Genomic DNA, 19,364 nt, shown 5'->3' with positions numbered 1-19,364 from the left:
CTGGATGGGTTTCCCCTCTGGGATACGAGTGCACTCACAGGACATAGAACAGAGCTCTTGACCTCACAATAAACTCCTCTGTCTTTATTGAACCCTTGAAAGCTGTCCTGATTCTGTCCAGGAGTTCTAGCTCCAGAGAAAAACTGAATGCGTGAGCTCGTGGTCTGACAGCGCGTCCAAGGATAATCCCCCTTTAGCTTGGGTGGTCCGAGGACGAGCACGTCTCCACCTCAGGTTGACCAGAGTGTCACATGACAGCTGCAGGCAGGGCAGGCCTAAGGGATCCTCTGACCTAAATTGCACAGGATAAACCTGATAAGATTGGACTGCAGACTGGGCCAGATGGACTCAGATGCAGCTTCCTGACTGAAGGTTTGCTATACCGCATCAAGCCAAGTTGATGACACTTCCTCGCTCCGACTCGTAAACACCGACTCGACAAGCTCATTTATCACAACTTTATTTTTGTTCCAAATTGTGCAAAAAATACAAAACCCTCCATTGTCTGTATAAAGCCAGACATAGATATCCCATTACACAACATAGAAAGATAGCTTTACATCAAAGAAGACAATTTTTATAAAACACAAAAAGTATTTACAGTAAACAATTCCCATCGCTGTACAAAAAAACCCCAAGATTGTCCCCCCCTCAAACAAAATGTTCAATTTGAAATGAAACGCTGCGACAGGACTGAGGTAGCCAATACAAAAAGGAAAGAGACACACAGCAAGCAGCATGGTGAGTTCAACTGGCATTGAGTTCATTACAGGCATGTGAACCTACATACTGACATGTTTGCATATTTTAGCTTTCGTTTACAAAGTGGCCTACAAGACAGAGAGTGTAGACTAGCAAAGGTTTGAGTCAGCGGTCTGACCAGCTCAGACCTCCCGCATAATTACTATTATCTTATTACTGTGCTATGCGGTAGAGATTTACGGATCAGGCATACCCATTTGTCATATAAATCATTTTCCTGGTGCCTGGAACATAATGTAAGTTTCACTTAAATTACTCTTGGGAGAAACGAACTCTGGATTTGACATATACTACATTACTGTGAGAGAAGAAAAGATCTCGTACATTTCACTAGTTCAGGTGGGAGAAATAAACATTTGCTGTAATTACTATACGATTGTATTTCACCGAGTGAGCAGGGTAGAGTGTGACATGCTTGGCTGTGATCTTTTGTAAATGTAGTTTGGAACAATAATCTTTGATTAGAGGGGTTCTGTGAGAGCAGCAGCACACTGGACACTCTCTGTCTGTGCACGCACCCGGAGCCTCAAAGGGGGAGAAACACTGTTACAATGTTTTTGCACCTTTACTAAGATGTCTGCACACTATTGATTCTGGAAGGGATGGAAGGGTTGTTCAGGAAGGGTTTCTTTTCCTTGGAGGTGTGCCTCTCCCTCCCCCTCTCTTTTCTGCTTCTCCTCTACCTACTCAACGCATCCGTCTGTCCACGACTAGGCTCCTCCGCCCAGCCAAACACAGACCCACTCACACACTCACACACTCACACACTCACACACACACACTCTCTCTCACTATCTCAAACGCAAACACACACGCACACACACACACACACACACACACACACACACACACACACACACACACACACACACACACACACACACACACACACACACACACACACACATACACACACACACAGCTAAACCAGAATGGCAGGGACTTTTTAGATCTCTAGGCAAATAAAAAAGCATGAATAACAAAGCTGAAATGACGATGTAAAGCTTAACAAGATTTTTCTTCAAATAAAAAAGTCTGTACAAAATGATTAAATACGGAGTGATCAATATACATTCCCGTGTATGGTGATCATCAACAATTTAGAGTTCAATTTATAAAATGAACAAACATAATTTTATAAAAATGACAGAAAAAATCATTTGAAAAACAAAAAAAATAATTATTATTATTATTTGATTTCAGGTTGACATATTTTATGACATATAAAAACCAGCACTGCTGTTAAAATGTGATTGCAATCACACAGAATCTGTATCAACTATGTGTACGACTAAACCTTTTCAGAAATATAAACATCTGCAGTCTATACGAGTGAGGGAGTGATGGCGGAACCTTCCTTGTTTGGTCGCTTCCGTGAGTTGGCCGATCTCTTGTCTCGAATGTAAAAAAGTGCACTTGTTTGACTAGGAGTGGAATCCATTTATCCTGTACAAGGGTCCCATTCCCCCTCGAGTGGACGGAGGCCAGATAGTGATGCCTGCTATGGTGGCACACAGCATATGGTCACTTTCTGTCCAGAGGGCCTCAGAGTGTCCAAACGCTGTTTGGGGGGACGGATAGGAGGTTCCGTATGTGTGCTGTCACTCTCGCACAGAGAAGACACGGAATGAGCCTCCGTCATGACTGCTCTTACTGAAAAACACACAGAGAGAGAGAGAAAGAGCACATTTAAAGACATGATATTGCAGAAAATTGAAGAAAATGTATGAAGAAAAAGTGGCTCATGGTAGGATGACAGCATACAAACTCTAAAGCATATAAAAACCCCACAAACCTCAACCAAATAGGGAGTTTTAATAGACCTGTTTAAACCATTCTGGTTTGCCATTTAATATTTGACATACTTTGCCTGGTGCCATTTTGGACAGTGGTTATGGCTATGCTGAATAAGAAGCTATTCTAATATTGCACAGGGGACTCGTATTATGTCGTGAAATAGCCTTGGATGTATCTGGAAAGCATGACTCAAACACTGGCTCATTGTTACCTACGTTATGGCCTCACTTACCGTGACTGACCTCTCTGGCCGCCACTATTGACTATTGTGCTTGGCTTGATGGCTTTGTTATTAATTCATTAGTGGAGCGGCCTTGAAGCTTTGCCATCTCTGCTAATGTAAGGGTAACCGTGGCCTCAACTGGCACCAAATCAACCGCAATTATCTGATACAAGGGGAACCACTGAGCCCCCGACAGCTTTTCCATCCACAAGTTACTGGATAGGGTGCGATTATTTCCTTGTTAATAAATGCCTGACCACATCGGCCTCCCATGCATGAAGGTTGCATCAAATCAACTGTGTATCTTCTTGTCAAGGCCATGGATCCACTCCAATGGCACTCATTGTTATAGCTTTTTTGTTGGCCCTATCTTGTTACCATTGAGACATGTAGCTACTAATTGAGGTGCAGATCAATCAAGGCTGAGCCTGAGCTGTTTGATTTGACGGTCGGGTTTCTCTCTCTCTCTCTCTCTCTCTCTCTCTCTCTCTCTCTCTCTCTCTCTCTCTCTCTCTGTCGTTGCTTGACATGGGTTTCTGTCTATGCAGCAACTTTGCACACACACACACCACTGAGAACTGGGCTAAAGTAAGCAAAGCGTCCATGTGTGGTCCGTCCACATGCGGAAACCACACCATTACTCTTGCGCCCCTGCGTGCCAAACGCAGTTTTGGCCCTCTTGAGCCTCTAAGTGCCTGGGCATCTGACCATGGATTAGAGACCGAGACAGGGGCAGGGGCAGAGGGGTAAAGGCAGAGGGAGAGGGAGCAGGGCCAGGGGCAGGGGTAAAGGGAGAGGGGGCAGGGGCAGGGGCAGGGGCAGGGGCAGGGGCAGGGGCAGGGGCAGGGACAAAGGGAGAGGGAGCAGGGGCACACAGCAGCGTCCATGGCATGGCGGGCAGCGCTGGTACCTGTCTGACTGGATGCTGTTCTTCAGAGCTCCCACGTAGCTCTTCTTCCTCTCCAGGGCCAGGATGTCCACGTGGCCTCCGTCGTCCTTGATCACCCCGGCGTGGATGGCCGCTCTGCAGATGCTGGAGCTCTGTGGAGGAGGCAAAGGCCTTGGTTAGTACTAATGACCAATCACAACCAGTTGTCCTCTTGGTCTGATAGACCCAATGCATTCATACAGGCACTTGGATCTAAATAAAAGCCATAGAAGGTACAGGTACAGTGTACATTTCAGCACTCAAAAAGACACAGTATGTGTTATTAGTGAACATGTACAAACTGTTAAACTATTCAAAATGTTGATGTTACAGTCAGTTTCCTGAGAACAGTTAGTTTGTGTGACCTTGGTATTGCATCAGTGTGTGTCAACACGTGACCTTGGCTGGTGCCGTTCTACTGGTTTCGTAACAAGAACATGACAAAAAGGCATCCTCCACTCCCTGTTCACTGAACGAACACTCTCCCAAGCTCCACTAGTACTGCTGGCATATAAGGGCAGTGGCCTTGGCTCCAAACACATGAGCTCAGCTGTGGGGAACCCAGACCACTGACATCACTGGTATTAGGGAGTAAAGTGCTTCGCCTCGCGCCAGATCACTGCTGAGGCCCTCCGCTGATCCACCGCAGCCCGGGGAGCGCGCAGGACGCCTGGGCCTTCGGTCAGCGCTGCCTCCGAGTCTCCTGACCTATCGGATGGCGCCAGTGGGGCCACGTCCGGCAGTCTTATCACCCACACGCCTGCACGGCCAGCTCATTCAGCTGCCCTGCTCCTCCAAGGAGACGGAGACACGTGCAGGGTCACGTTCCCTCCCTGGACCTGGACCATTACTGCCCCCCGCCCACCCCCCTACCCCATCCCCTTCGCTCCCTCATTCTTGACCATTCCTGCCAAGCAGTCCCCACTGAGGCTGTTTTATCACAATGCCCCTTTCTTATTTTCACAAACTCAGTCAAGGTTTTTTTATTTCTATTTTTTTCCCCCCATCCATCTACGTGCTGGTGTGGTCGGTCTGTGAATGCTGGCCTCAGGTCCCTGAAACAGCGGGAGAGTTTGGGGATTGTTTGAGGTCCCTCGGGAGTGCACTGATGTGTGGCCAGTTGGACGGCCGTGCGGCTTTTGCAGTGGAATGCTGCTGGAATAAGCCAAAAGGCAGGAGGTTCAAGTGAGGGCAATGAGTTCAGACGGCCGCTCCCACTCGCACGGGGCAGCTGAGTCCAGCGAAGATAGAGCACTAGCCTTTGAAATTCAAATATTTAAGCAAGAATGATACGTTTCGTACGCAGCCCTATGGCTGGCCCAAGCTTATGGAGAGGACGTATATCTTGTAAATGACACCGCGAATCGAGCCGCAAATGTCAACTTTGGATGACACCTCATTTTTTTCGCAGCACGTGACACCAAGACACCATTTTCGGGGATGGCGTTCTCAGACAGGGATGCGATTCCACCCTTCAGTCTGGAGCGCTGAGCTGGTGGAAATCCAAACCATCCTTCCTTTCCCTGTTCGAGGCCAGACTGTCTGAGGACAGTTGTTCCATTAGCGGAGAGAGCCTGTCACAGCATGCTCGTCTGCTGAGCGGCTCAGAAACACACTCGTCTTAATGCAGCGGGAAGAATCCGCCGCTAACACAAACTGATCTACTGGTGTGTTTTTTTTCCTGGGCCATGCTTGAGCTGGTTTGAAAGCCCTGCAGTGATTGAGGGTGTCTTATGCAAGGGGCTAATGTAAATTAAGATGATGCAGTGTCTGGGTGTCCCCTGAGCAGAGGGTCTTCAACTCGGGATGAAGTGATAAATTACGAAGGGATGGCGGTGAGTGGAAGCTTCCCTCACGGCGTGAGGGGTTTTCGGATCCGGGCCCGGTGCTGGTCCGATCCCAGTGCCTGCGCTGGCCCTTAGTCACGGCGTCCCCGGTGCCAGCAGTGAGTCAGTGAGCCGAGCGCAGCTCTCCAGATCAGCAGCTGGATGCGGTCAGCCGCTTCTGTCAGAGACATTACTGGCCTGCGCCGCGCCGCGCTCCGCTCCACTGCCCCGCTCGCACGCGCCCCGGCGGGTTTTTGCGCCGCCTCTCCGAGGCACTCTTGCGGTCGCCGCCGCCACCACCGCCACAAAAAAAACCGGCACGGCACAGCCTCTTAAGTGTTTGTTGGCGCTTAACGTTACCCGATTACCCCCCCCCCCCCATCCCCCCTTTCCCCATCACCACCCCCGCCAGTTCCCATAAATCAGGTCAGAGCTGAAACCCATATGCCCCCGCAATCCCGGAGAAGAGGAGCCCGGCGTGTACTCACGTCGGCGTACATGCTGTTTCCAACCACCGGGGCCCAGTAGGACGGCTGGTTCCTGCAGCGCGCTGGACAGTATACCCTTTGGAGAGGACACGGAGGACACGGGCGATTAGGGAAACAGGACAGCATGAGCATCGATACATTTATGAGCTCGCCAGAGACTCTGCGGCATTCCTGAAGTGTATTTGTGGCTTCTAGTTTGAGCTACACACTATACATATGCAGTTGGACAACTTATGGTCAGTTTGGTTTCGCTTACTGCAAATATGAAACATTCCAGTAATACCAAAACGTAAAGCCTCGGTATTTGGCCCAAAACACTGGACTGATCTCTGGTATGAGGGATGAAGGTTTTTTAAAGCTTTCCACTGAAGTGCATGCTGCTTCTATCATAAGTATTTTAATATGGTAGAAATAGCCATATCTACCTGGGGCAGTTGGTGTAGGGCTTCTTGTATGGACATATCTCTGCTACTGTGGCATAGCAGTCCACCGATTGCCCTGTCGAGAGAGAGGAGAGGGGAAAGATGAGACACATTATGGAGCAATGAACCCAGTTCAACCCAGTTTCACAGTATTTACAGTGATGAAAGAGAAGGCATGCTGTTGAATGTGATTAAAGATACTTACTCTCTACCCTTGCCACAACAAAGGCATTGGAAGGTTTGTATTTGCTGAAAAAAGAAACATACATTACGATTATTAGCTTCATTCATGGAAGATTGTACTGCAGTTTTGAAGACACATTACTGATGATGACTCCTGTCTGTTTACAGAAGCACTATAATCTTCTCCATCATCCCTTCACCCAAACCATACCTGAAAGATTCAATGCCATTCTTTGTTGACTTGACGAAGAATGGTAGCCTGTCCTTCCTGGTAATGTCCACTACACCGCCACTATTGTCGATGACCCCATAATGCATTGCAGCACGGCAAATGCTTGATTGCTGTGGAAAGAAGCAATTGCCTTTTAGCGAAAAATGCCTTTGAAGGGTTACACACATAGTGTTATTGCTATGGAAACTCTGAGTAGAAGACTTACCACATCATAATACAGTGTTCCCCATACTTTCCCCTTCTTGTTCAAGCAGTTAGCAGGGCACTTATACCTGTTAAAGAGATTCAAATCAGTGAGTTTGGTGGCAAGACTGGTATCAGTGTACGTACTTTAAAAGAATGTGAGAAGTATGCTGACCTGTTGCAGGTAGATCCTCTGCATTTGTCTCTCATCTTAGTCTCACATTTAATATTCTGGGCTGCAAATCAGAACAAAGCTATTTTAGCCTTCAAGGATTTTTCAAGCCAGCTGTTAAAACACTGAAACTAGATATGGCATTATTTATGAACATCTCTCCAAACTCTCCAAACTGACCCAGGAACTGTGTGGATCTTGGGGTGGAGGGCTTGACCGCAGGTCTCCTGGCAGGGGTGGGTCTGGGCCTGGGCTTGGGTCTGGTGGTGGTGACGCGGGGCTGGATGGGCACCTGTTGTCTCTCCACCTCGTTCATGTCTTCTGTCTCAGGACGCTGGCTGTCTCCTGGACCAGAGAAACGGACACAGTCAGCCCCATACAAGTCACCAGCTGTACAATTCCTAACATTAGTATATTACAATTACATTATTCTTATCATATCACATTATGATAGAATCATATCATGACATTACAATGCAGTCAGTGCCACCTTTGGAGGACTACGTCACTCCCCACTCACCCTTATAGCAGAGGTTGTCTCTGCACCCTCCTCCATAGCTGGGTGGGCACTTGGAGCAAGGGCGGCCATGTTGGTAGGGGGCCTCTCCGATCCAGTTCCCCCTAAAGCGAGCAGAGAGCAGAAGAGGCAGAGTGAGTGTGAGATCAGCATAATGGCCTCACTGGCTGTCACAGATCTCTTCACACTATCACCATGTCCTCTCCAGAACCCGGAGCGTACACTCGCTCCCCAACTCCAACCCCCCCTCCCTCATCCCACTGGCAATTAAATCATCAGAGCCATCTGGAAAAGAAGAGGCAGGGCAGCCCTTGTTTTTCTTTCCTTCACCTTGATTATTTTCCCTGCGGCTGGAAAAAATGGTAGGCTCTCAATGTGTCATGGAAGGCTAGCTGTGAGATAAATACTTCCATTGGAGCTGCCTTTAGCATGGGGATAAACGCTGGAGACGTCGGCTAAGGTCAGTGAACACGGTGTGGGAGAAGAAGGGCGCTTACTTGGGGGAGTAGTTGCACACGAGGTAGACGGCGTTCTCCCAGATCTCTCCCCACACGTTCATCCGGGAGCATGTGTGCACGGCACATCCCACTCGGGTTGTAGTCGCCCAGACCAGCTACACACACACACACACACACATTTTAATACTTTTATTTGGATCTCAACACAAGGGAGGAATTACAGATCCAAACAGTAATGGAAACATGCTGTAGGTTTGTGCAAAATGCGATCAAACATGGTACGTACTACTATCTACACACACACACACACACACACATACACACACACACACACACACACACATTACATATTACATATTGCATTCTTATTATTATGAATCAACTACATAGCTAAAGCTTATAGTTTAATTAAGGATGGATTCATTGTATTATGTGTATGTTTTCGATTATTTTTTAACCCTTGAACCATTCAAACGTGCATTCAGTTGAGCTGGAACATTTCTGTTCACAGTTTACGGAAGTGGGGGACGCTGAGGGAGTGGGGGGGGTGGCTGCTGAAATGGGGGTGTTTGTCTTTGGCGATTGGCATGGGCAGACAGAGAGTCTCAACAGTTGTAATGGAGGGAGGCTTTTTAAAACAAGCGGAAACAGTAGCCAGTCCCCACACACTGCTTTCCTCTCTCTCCATCTCTCTCTCCATATATCTCTGTCTCTCCATCTGTCTCTCTCTCTCTCTCTCTCTCTCCATCTCTGTCTCTACATCGGTCTCCCATGCTCTCTCTCTCCATCTCTCTCACTCTCTATCTCTCTCTCCATCTCTCTCTCTATCTGTCTCTCGCTCTCTATCTCTCTCTCCATCTCTGTCTCACTCTTTCCATCCCCCTTTCTCTCACCCTGCTCAGGTCTGTCATTCTGTTGAGTGAGGAAGTGTTTCCCAGACGGTGCCACCACGGGCAGATTGATGGCCCCCCCGGGGCCCCCAGCGGAGGGCCAAGAGGGCCCTTCTCACTGTGCCCCAGCCACAGGAAGGAGATGGACCTCAAGTCTGACCCAGAGAGCAGCTTGTTTCCTGTGGACATCTGTGATGTTTCTCATGACCTGCCTGTGGGCCAGTCACTCAAATAAAGCTGCCATAGCTCCCTAGTATAGTGCAGTTTCCTCTCTTCTCAGTGCTTATGGAGCTGCAGAGGGTTCACCAGGGGTAGGCCATGTCAGCAAGCCAGCTACTGTACTTCAGCTCCAAAAAATGAATGAGAAATGCTTACTCAGTCCATTCTCTCTCTCTCTCTTCCTCCCTCTCTCTCTCTCTCTCTCGCTCTCTTTCCCTATACATACCGCACAGTGGGTTTGCATCCAGCCACACAGAGATGTCTGAAAGCTTTTTTCCCCTCCTCCTCCTCCTCCTCCTCCTCCTCCTCCTCTCTCACTTTCTCCCTCCCTGCCTCAGGAATGTACTTCCCCGTCTCGAGCCAAGGAGAGGCCAGTGAGGGTGACGACTGAGAGACAGTGATTCAGCAAAGCTCTCCGCTCTCCGCTCTCCGCCATCCCACTCCCTCCAGTCACCCTGACACTTCTGGGGCCGATACGGCACAGAGGAATATATCACCCTGGCCCTCCAGGTCTTATATAGCAGCGTTAACTACTGGCGGGGTAACCCCTGAACGCCAGACCCTGACACTCCAACTGCTGAAGACGCTCTCCCATTGTGTGCGTCCGAGGGGCTGCAACAGGGGGAGTGGGTGCACGGAACTTGGCGTTGTTCCCCACGTTCCGGAACCTTCAAAGGAATCCAGGTCAAACAGGAAAGTGATCCACGAGTCTGGGAACGGCGTCCAGATGCTCATGACCTGGTTTCGGAGAGAGGGAGTTGGAGTCGGAGGGAAAGAGGGAGGGAGGGAGGGAGGGCGAGTGTTTTCACAAACCCATCCCTGGTACAAAGTAAAGTCTGAGGAGACGGCAGGCCAGCCGTACACTCCTCCATTCTAGTCTTCCCCCTCTCTCTCCCTCTCTCGGAGTAAAAAAACGAGTAAAGAGAGGGATGGAAGAATGATGTGATGGGGCCAAAGAGGCTCCACCTTTCTTTTGGAACCTGTTCCACGTGTTTATGTGCGCTTGTGAAAAAGGCTCTCTGCCTCTGCTTAATGGGGTGCAGTTGCAGGAGCTGCGCCACACATGTTGTTTTCTACAAGCCTTGCACATACCTGAACCTGCACGTATGCACGTCACGTGTGCTATATATTAAACTCAGATGAGGCAGAGGACGTATGGCAAATAAACCCTTCACCGACACGCTCACAGGGCAGTTTGGAGTTGTTGTCAAAATAAGTATGACATTGACAGCCTTAAGTGGAACCCGATTGCTCTGCAACTGAAGGCTCTGTTGTTTAGCTCTAGGGGACCTGTACTGTATGTGTATATAGCTCTAGGTGACCTAGGTGTGCCTGTAGTTCCTACACTGTGCATCAATCTAAATAAGAGCATCATCTAAATGATGAATATCAGATCCATAACTCACCTGGGTGTAGTGGGTGCACATAGGTCCAGAACAGCGGTCAGGGCACCAGGGGTTGCACTCGTGAGGGTAGGGGTAGGTGTAGTCCTTGACCTCATCGTACCAGGCCTGCACGTGGTAGGCTGGCGAGCGGTACCTACAAGAGAAGAAAGGGGCCAGACACAGGGGAGAAGGAAACCATGACAACCCAGCCAGGAAGAGCAGAGATGCAGATACTGTGCAGGGAGTAAGTGGGTGGATGCAGGACCATGCTGGGATGAAATCCAACATGGCCGCCTTCTGTGTGTGCGAACTTTACGGATTCCCTTTTGGTACTGCATCTTCTTCCATTCTAACCTCCAACACCCCCCCCCCCCTCCCTCCTAACAACTACACACATACTGTACACACATACACACATATACACACACACACACACACACACATCCTGGAGAGGAGTTCTTGTGCTGTCCTGCGTAAAACAAGCAAACCCAAACAAGCTGACGCTCCCCCTGACAAACGGTCCGGGCGGCAGCGCAGAGAACATGCCTTTATATGGAGCTGAGGGACACAGATGGGTAGAGGAGATGAGAGGAAGGGGCTCGGACGAGCGTCAACTGATTTGCTTGGATGGGCCGAGAGGAAGGAAGGAAGGAAGAAAGATAGAGAGAGAGGGAGAGAGAGAGAAAGAGGGAGAGAGAGAGGGAGAAAGAGAGAGAGAGAGAGAGAGAGAGAGGGAGGTTGGGGACCAGTTGGGGAACAGGGGAGTGGATTCCTGGGAAGTCACCTGCTGTGAGGTTGAGCACAGTAGCCAGAATGAAATGTAGCACAGTGTGCCCTAGCGTAGTGTGCTGTACAAAAGACAGACCCCTCTCTCTCTCACCGCCACACAAACACACACTCACTCTCACTCACACTCACACACACTCACTCCCTCACACTGAGTGGTTGCATAATAGGTATTGTACTGTAAACACAGTTCCCTTGCCAAACACTGTCCATGCTGTTCAATAAGTATCGGGGCGCTCTGAGTGATGTTGGAATGTGTGTGCAGTGGGGCGTGAGTGTGTGTGTGGGTGTGTGTGTGGGGGGGGCTGGAGTGTCAGGAGAAGACTGTATATCAAAAAAAGGGAAGGAAGTACAGCAAGGGCAATGAATTCGGGGTCCAGGACTAGGGGTGGTGGAACAATGGTGTGTGATAATGCATGATGAGGATATTGCTAGTTGTATAGTTTACATGCAGTATGTAGTTTATATATCAGTACTATTAAAATGGCTTTTTTGGAAGGTTTTCACAGTTTAAATAAGGTTGGAAGTCAAATGAACACAAAACAAAAATAAATCTACAACAGGGCACGTATGCACACAAAAGATATTTCATCAGGTATATACATATATATGTACAGTATAGTGTATACACTCATCATGTGAATGGCTTACCTGCCCCAGTGCACTGCCAGGTTCTGCCCGATGGACATGAGGAGATCTGTGGGCCCGTGGTCCCATATGCACTGGTGTGCCCAATGAGTGGCGGAGCGCTCCAGCTGCTCATCCCAGACCTGCGCACACACACACACACACACACACACACACACAGGGTCAGAAAATCTGCTCCAAAAGCTGGCGAAGGCAAACACAGAGCAAGCAGAAACCTGTGGCTCATCTGCACCCCTCTACTGCTGACCCCTGCATACCAGCACCTTCTCTCTAGCGTCACGACACAATGCCCACGCACGCCTTTTTCTTTAATAGGGGGGTTTTATGAGACGACGCCCGAGACCGTCCGCTGATTCCCACACAGGCCCCACCACATGGAAAAGCTCTGCAAAGCTCTGCACAATTCCTTAACAACTGATCTGAGAACACGGCGCTTGAGAAGGCAAGTAAAACAGCCTGGCCTGACCGTCTGGCCTGCCGTGCCCTGCCCTGCACTGCACTGCAGAGTCTGGCGCGCCTCCACTACAAATCCACAGCAATCACGGTTAAATTAGACACGTTTCCCGCCGCCACCGCCGCGCGCTCTTTTCCCTCCACCTGTGGAGAGGAGCGGGAACAGAGAGAGAGAGGCGGCAAGAAGGGAGAGTCTGGCTCCTTCCACAGGCCTGTCTCCTCCAGTCACTCTCACTCTCTCTCTCTCTCTCTCTCTCTCTCTCTCTCTCTCTCTCTCTCTCAAACACACACACACACACACACACAGATATACATACACAACACACACACACACACACACACACACACTCAGAGGAGAGCACTCACTGAAGCTCCTCTTGAGTCAGTAAATTTCCAGAGCCTCAGTGGTTAGCCTCCCCACGCTTCCACGAATGTGCACAGACACCCACACAGCCACAATCACACACAGACATACAGACACACACACACACACACACACACACGCATACATACATACATTACACAGAGAGAGACGGAGAGAGAGAGAGAGAAAGAATGAGTCACACACACATTAGCTTACACACTTCTCTCTCTTCCACACATATAATCACTCATAAACTCACAAACTCACAGACGCACAAACAGACACACTCACACACACACACTCACAAACATGCACACTCACACACACACACTCTCACACACTCTCACACACACACACACACACACACAAACACACAGGTTTCCTCTCTTCTCTCCAGAGAGGCCGAGAGCTGGTCCAGGCCTCATGCTGAAGCCCTCGCTTGTTCCCTGAGGCTGTGCTGGCCTCGGCTGGATGCTGGAAGATTCTGAGCGGGCGGCTACCGTATTTCTCTTCCCTACACAAACCGCACTGGGCCCGACACGCAGACACATCAAATATGCACTCATTACCTTGCGGCCGGCCTCTCATTCAGCAACAACTCTGTCCAACCAAACCTTTTTGCACTCCACTCTGTAAGCAGACTAGACATTTAGAGGTCTTTGTCACCACTGGTTGCTAAAATTATTGTACAGTATAGATTCGAAACACTTTAAATGTAACGCATCCATCTATTTGATGATTAGACCATGCCAAATTCACCTCATTGTTTTAGAACTACAAGTCCCACAATGCAACATTCTTCCTGTCTAACCATAGGCTCACACTGCTCCATTCAGTCCCTCTGCCCGGGCCCCCACACATCCCCCCCCACACCCTCTTTGTGTGCCCACTGTGCCCTCAGCCCCGGGCTGGCCCTGGCCCTGGCACGGCGTCTGGCGCGCTCAGCAGGTAGCTTAGACTGAGCGTAATTATCTCCGCCGTGAAAAGAGCACCTCAGCGAGCTGGCCCCGGTCCGAGCTCCGCGCTCGCCGCTCGCGGTGAGTTCATCTTTTCCAAAAGAGGATTACTCCAGTAAAATCAACACGTCCCTTCCAATTAAGCCACGGGGGCCGAGCGGCCTGGCGGCGGCCAATAAACAGCTCGGCGGAGATTTATGGCATCTCCAATAAGGGTGACGGAGCCTCGGCTCAGACGGGAGGCAGGCAGCGGCACATGGAGCGGAGCGGATCGCCGCGCTCCGACGCGCCTCACCGGCTCAGCACCTTCCTCAAACAATGAGGGCTCCCGGTGCCATGGTCAACAAGTCCATTCCACTATTAGAGCCGGGATCCTGGCCGCGCCGCCTGCCAGCCTTTCCATCGCTCGGCTCTTCACGTCCAGGGGTTCTGAGTGCAACTCAACACTGAGCAAACGTAAGGCGAAGCCACTGATTGGCCTGACACTCGGTATTTGGGATTCTAATTTGTCAGTTGATTAAAATCCTCGCCATGGTCGCTGGCCCAACAATGCATACCAGCTCAGCAGGACTTGGCTTTGGTGTTATGCGCTCAACGCACCATCACTGGCCTGCTACTAGTACTGCATAATAACAATGAGCGCAATACACTGCATCACCGCCCCAGATTACAGTACATTCCAGTGCAGCAACTCCGGTGTAACAACCTGAGAGATGCTCTTGTGGAAGGACCCCAATTTCATAAGCAGAGCGACTACAAACACTGAGATTGATTAAGACTCGTTAGAACCCAGGTGACACAGTCATTACACAGTCCTCCATATTGGAGCTGATGGGGTAGAAGGACACACACACTCACCATGTACTCCATATTGGAGGCGGTGGGGTAGAAGAACACACACACTCACCATGTACTCCATATTGGAGGCAGTGGGGTAGACGGCCCCGCGCAGCTTGTTGTGCAGCTTGAGGATCTCGTCGCGGTCGGACCAGGGGATGGCGCGGCGGTGGCGCGTGTGGTTCTGGGCGGCGGCGGCGGCGTTGGCATTGTCGCTGTCGGCCTCGCTCTGAAGGCGGCTCATCAGCTGGCGCAGTTCCGGGGAGTCGGGCAGGAAGAGGGCAGCCGTGTGCCGGGCGACCAGCGCCAGGAGTGCCAGCGTGAGCAGCATGGGCATGGAGGAAGTGCGGCTCATTAAGAGGGTGTGTGAGTCAGAGAGAGCGAGAGTGTGTGAGTGTGTGTGTGTGAGAGAGAGAGAGAGAGAGAGTGAGCCTCGCAGGGATGTTCTGTATAGACAACAGCGGGCAGTCTTCTGTGAGCTGGACTCCTTTTTTTAATTCTGCGCTCCTATTGGCCCACAGATGGATCTGAAAGACAAACAACACACACACACACACACACACACACACACACACACACACACACACTGTGAGAAACTTAAAGAGGCACACCTCTCAAACACCTGAACGAGCTTGAACTTGTCCATGTATGTGTGCCCACAAACAAGCTGCTGTCACACACTCATCAGGGTGGACTAGTGTGTTTAGTGTGGGCTTGTGTTCCTCGGCCTATTTAAGGCTCAGGTAAATAGACTGAGCTAGAAGGGCACACAAGATGTCGATCCCCCATTCACTACTGAATAACCCTCTTCTGCCCAAACAACCCGGATGACACCAGCCATGGCATGCCCACGTGAACAAATGTGAGCAGCCTTACAACTGCTAAGGCTACCGACAGAACTGCAAATCTGTGTGTGCAATCATCCATCTTCCATTGCTGCATAAAACCTATAGCCGAATATGAGCCACTTGCTGAGTTTAACCTGAATGGGATAATGCAGCTGAGCATTGCTTATGGTTACAGGAGTACATGTTGCAAAGCTCTCCTCTCTATGGCTTCTCAAAGTCATCACTGAAATCACTAAGGGTCATCACACACTTCAATTGCATGTGATCCCCTTCAGTCTGCTCTAAGCCTGTTTCATCTCAGTGGTAAAAGAACAACAATCTCTCCTGATTTACTCAGAACCATAACAATAACAAATTGAAATCTGGCAGCCCTCTTCGACTTCATGCCACGAGTAACACCAAGCAGATGACTTTTAATTAAAAGCCATGTCTGCTCAAACTAGGCTTTTTTTGGTAGTCTGTGATGGGAGCTATGACCTGGCCTCCAAAAGCTTTAGTCAGCTGTGAAAAAAAACTGAAGCCGCTTAATCGAGCTCGTTAATTTTACAAGAGTGCGGAACTTTACAAGAGTGCAATCTTTGAGAGTTAATCACTGTCTGGAAAGAGAAAGGATTTACGCAGCCGTCAGCTCCGAGCCAAAACACAAGAGCGGCTCAGGTCATAAACTCTTCATTCTCATTAGATCAGTCATTTCTCTGACCTCATAAAAGCATCCTCTGGCTGACCCGGCAAGGACAGGAGGAGAACAACAGTACAAAACACAGGGACAGAGATTAAAGCAGAGAGAAGAGAAGAGGAGAAGAGAAGAGAGGAGAGGAGAAGAGAGGAGATAAGAGTAGTAGAGAGGAGAGGAGAGGAGAAAGTAGTAGAGAGGAGAGAGAGAGAAGAGGAGAGAAAGAGAGGTAAAGAGAAGAGAAAAGAGAAAAGAGTAGTAGAGAAGAGAGGAGAGGGGAGAAAGAAGAGGAGAGAAAAGAACAGAGTAGTAGAGAGGAAAGGGGGAGAGGAGAGAAGAGAGTAGTAGCTAGGAGAGGAGAAAGAAGAGAAATTGAAGAAGAGAAGAGAAGATAGGATAAAGTAGTAGAGAGGAGAGAGAGAGCAGAGAGGAAAGAAAAGAAGAGAGGTAAAGAGCAGAGAGGAGAGGAGAAGAGGAAAGAAGAGAGGAGAGGTAGACAGGAGAGGAGAGGAAATTATTGAAAGAGTGAATGAGGGTTTTTCTTCTTTTTCTTTCGTCGGGGCAGGCAGAGAAGTGCTGTGTGTGTGTGTGTGTGTGTGTGTGTGTGTGTGTGTGTGTGTGTGTGTGTGTGTGTGTGTGTGTGTGTGTGTGTGTGTGAGTGCTACCACTGTCTTGCGTGCATGGCAAATGCCAGTGGAGAACAGCACACACACCCGAGGGCACATGCCAGCCTGCCTGTGACAGCCACTGCCTGCTGGCAGCGAGAAGTCAAACAGCAGAGCTCTTAAATCAGCCTGCTGAACAGGACTTCACCCACCGGCCAGAGACAGAGTGGAGCCACTGCCATCACACCGCTTCCTCCAGCCCTCTCTCTCTCTCTCTTTCTCCTCTCTCTCTATCCCCCTCTCTCTTCCTCTCTGTTTGGTGGTTTTGGAAAGGTTGGAGGTCTGACACCAGGTCGGCGTTTACACCCAGCCACGCTGCCCTGGCTGCCACGCCTATCACCCGAGGTGCTCCACACAGCACTCCCTTTTACTGCCATTCTCATCTCGCTCCTGAATTTTATACCGGTGTGTGACAGAGATCAGGCAGCCAGGCAAACACACACACACACACACACACGTGCGCATGGCAAACGCGCACTTTGGTCAGAGTATCCATGTCCTCACGCAAGCGCACACGCACACGCACACAATATTCAAACTTTTTACGACACACTTTCACAACCTATTTTTAAACACACTTCTATTTCAACCTCCAGGGTATATGAATGTGATACAAATGATGGCTACTTGCGGTAGCTGTTCAGTGACATCTGCTGCATCACACAGACATCTATGCTACAACGTTTCCTTTCCTCGTGCAACCGGCAGACAATGAGAAACAACATAAACAGTATGGATATTTTATTTGCTGCCCTCTAACGTCAAGTCTCTGTGGGAGCCGCATTTAAGCATTTATGCCGGCTGGAGCATGTATAGCGCTGTTTTCACAGACTATCCCACCTCTGCGTGGTTCCCTCTGCAAACTCAGCAACAGAGAACACGCCTGACCTGCGCACTTGCACCTTCGAGACCTGCGCACTTGCACCTTCACAACGAGAGCAACTCTAGATGAAAGCACATGAAAAACATGCATGCCGTCAAAAGTAACCAGAGCACAACAGTCCTGCAGTATGCTGACATGAAGCCGAAAACACAGATGCATTACATTCTTTAAAAAATAAACATTGACATATCCTAAGCTGTATCGTTCAATTGGATAGACAGTGAAACAACGTTAGATGTTATAATGGTCAAAGCAATTATAACAGTTAAATACAAAATCAAGCTCCTGAAATACACAATTATAAACGTAAAAAGTATTTTACCAATCTCTGCTTGATCACGGTTATCCCCAAAGTCTTCTGTCTCTTTGTAAAGTGTTTCTTTACAATGACTAATTTCCAAATCTGAGAGGCAGCTAAATAGTTAAACCAGTTGGTCGAAGGTATACGCACAGGAACGCCGGGACTTCTGACTGGCGTTTTGGAGGTTGTTCACCGCCTTTTATAGTGAATGAGACCCGGGCTGTGGACCATGAAAAAAAAACTGCTCTCATCCCGTTCACTCCCCCTGTGCCCCCTCAAGAAGGCTATGTTCCTGGCAAGCGCCGCGCGCTCTGACGAAAGATGTCGAAATGAAAACGCAGAGAATGTAAATCACCAGAGACGACTTCCTAAGACGCGCGTCAAATGCGTAATGCTAACCAAAACGCGCCTTATCTCTTCACACGGATTAAACATCGTATACAGACTACTGTAGACGACAAAATATTAATTAAGTAGATCACCTGACAGGCTAGCAAAAAAAGCCTTACAAAACCTACAAGGTTATATTATGCTATTATGCTATTATACACCCCGTTTGATTGTATACGCTGTTGTGTGTGTGTGTGTGTGTGTGTGTGTGTGTGTGTGTGTGTTCATTTATTTATTTATTTATGTATTTAGTTTGTTTATTTATGCGTTTATCTTTTTTTCATGTAGTTTTACATGTAATTGATAGGATCCCATTCAGCGGGCGCATGTATGGCGTTGAATTACAGTGCAATCTGTTGTTGACATAGGCTACTGTACCTAGCCTAACGAGGGGCGTCTAGATTTCTATACTGTACCACCATTTGCCAACCTTGGACTGGTACACTAACACTTGTCTTAAGAGATGGCATACTAACCATTGTCTTGAGAGGCAACATATCCAAACGTCTTCCTAACCTGCTTTTTTGTTTCATGTGAAAAAAAAAAAAAATCAGACCACACATATTGTGCCCCCGGAAAAGCCCTACACTGCATCTCTCTGGAGAAGGCAAGTTAATTCTGTCTAGGTGATGTTTTTACTGTGGCAAAGGTTTCCAACAGCATGGCTTCCACATTCGATATAGAATTTCAAAACAAGCTGTAAAAAGTTATGGCACTTGGCTGAACAGAAGCCCAGTGAAGAGGCCAGGAAAGGATTAGTACCTAAGCAAGCCACCAGAAGACAACATGTTCTGAGGACATGGCTCGTCCTGGCATCAGTGTCCCTGATTTGTGATTTATTTGTGGTGCTTGTCTCTTGTGTCCCACACAGAGGA

General features: G+C 49.0%; 1 protein-coding gene across 2 annotated transcripts; it reads right to left on the bottom strand.

Moving 5' to 3' along the window:
* Positions 1-443: 443 nt before the first annotated feature.
* On the bottom strand, positions 444-18,259 carry crispld2 (cysteine-rich secretory protein LCCL domain containing 2). 2 transcript variants are annotated; one of them, XM_062549866.1, is made up of 15 exons: positions 18,121-18,259; positions 14,800-15,256; positions 12,123-12,241; positions 10,707-10,839; positions 8,231-8,346; positions 7,737-7,837; positions 7,397-7,561; positions 7,220-7,280; positions 7,067-7,133; positions 6,841-6,971; positions 6,652-6,695; positions 6,450-6,522; positions 6,025-6,100; positions 3,693-3,823; positions 444-2,415 (listed from the first exon to the last, which is right to left on the bottom strand). In XM_062549866.1, exons 2-15 carry the CDS (start codon positions 15,082-15,084, stop codon positions 2,364-2,366), a joined length of 1,554 nt encoding a protein of 517 aa, XP_062405850.1. In that variant the 5' UTR covers positions 15,085-15,256; positions 18,121-18,259; the 3' UTR covers positions 444-2,363. The 2 variants fall into 2 exon arrangements, with proteins under 2 accessions (XP_062405850.1, XP_062405851.1); XM_062549867.1 differs by lacking the exons at positions 14,800-15,256; positions 18,121-18,259 and adding an exon at positions 14,751-14,776.
* Positions 18,260-19,364: the final 1,105 nt, after the last annotated feature.

This window comes from Sardina pilchardus, chromosome 11, assembly GCF_963854185.1.
Source record: "Sardina pilchardus chromosome 11, fSarPil1.1, whole genome shotgun sequence".
NCBI classification, from domain to species: Eukaryota; Metazoa; Chordata; class Actinopteri; order Clupeiformes; family Clupeidae; genus Sardina; species Sardina pilchardus.
The sequence above is the reverse complement of the archived record's forward strand: the minus strand, read 5'-3'. Positions and strand labels throughout refer to the sequence as shown.

Excerpts from the sequence above, each read along its gene's own strand:
- crispld2 (XM_062549866.1), bottom strand. The coding sequence starts at position 15,084 with ATGAGCCGCACTTCCTCCATGCCCATGCTGCTCACGCTGGCACTCCTG. Across the intron at positions 8,347-10,706 it reads TGTGCACCCACTACACCCAG|CTGGTCTGGGCGACTACAAC; the intron begins GTGAGTTATGGA and ends GTGTGTGTGTAG. Across the intron at positions 7,281-7,396 it reads AAGATCCACACAGTTCCTGG|CCCAGAATATTAAATGTGAG; the intron begins GTCAGTTTGGAG and ends TCTGATTTGCAG.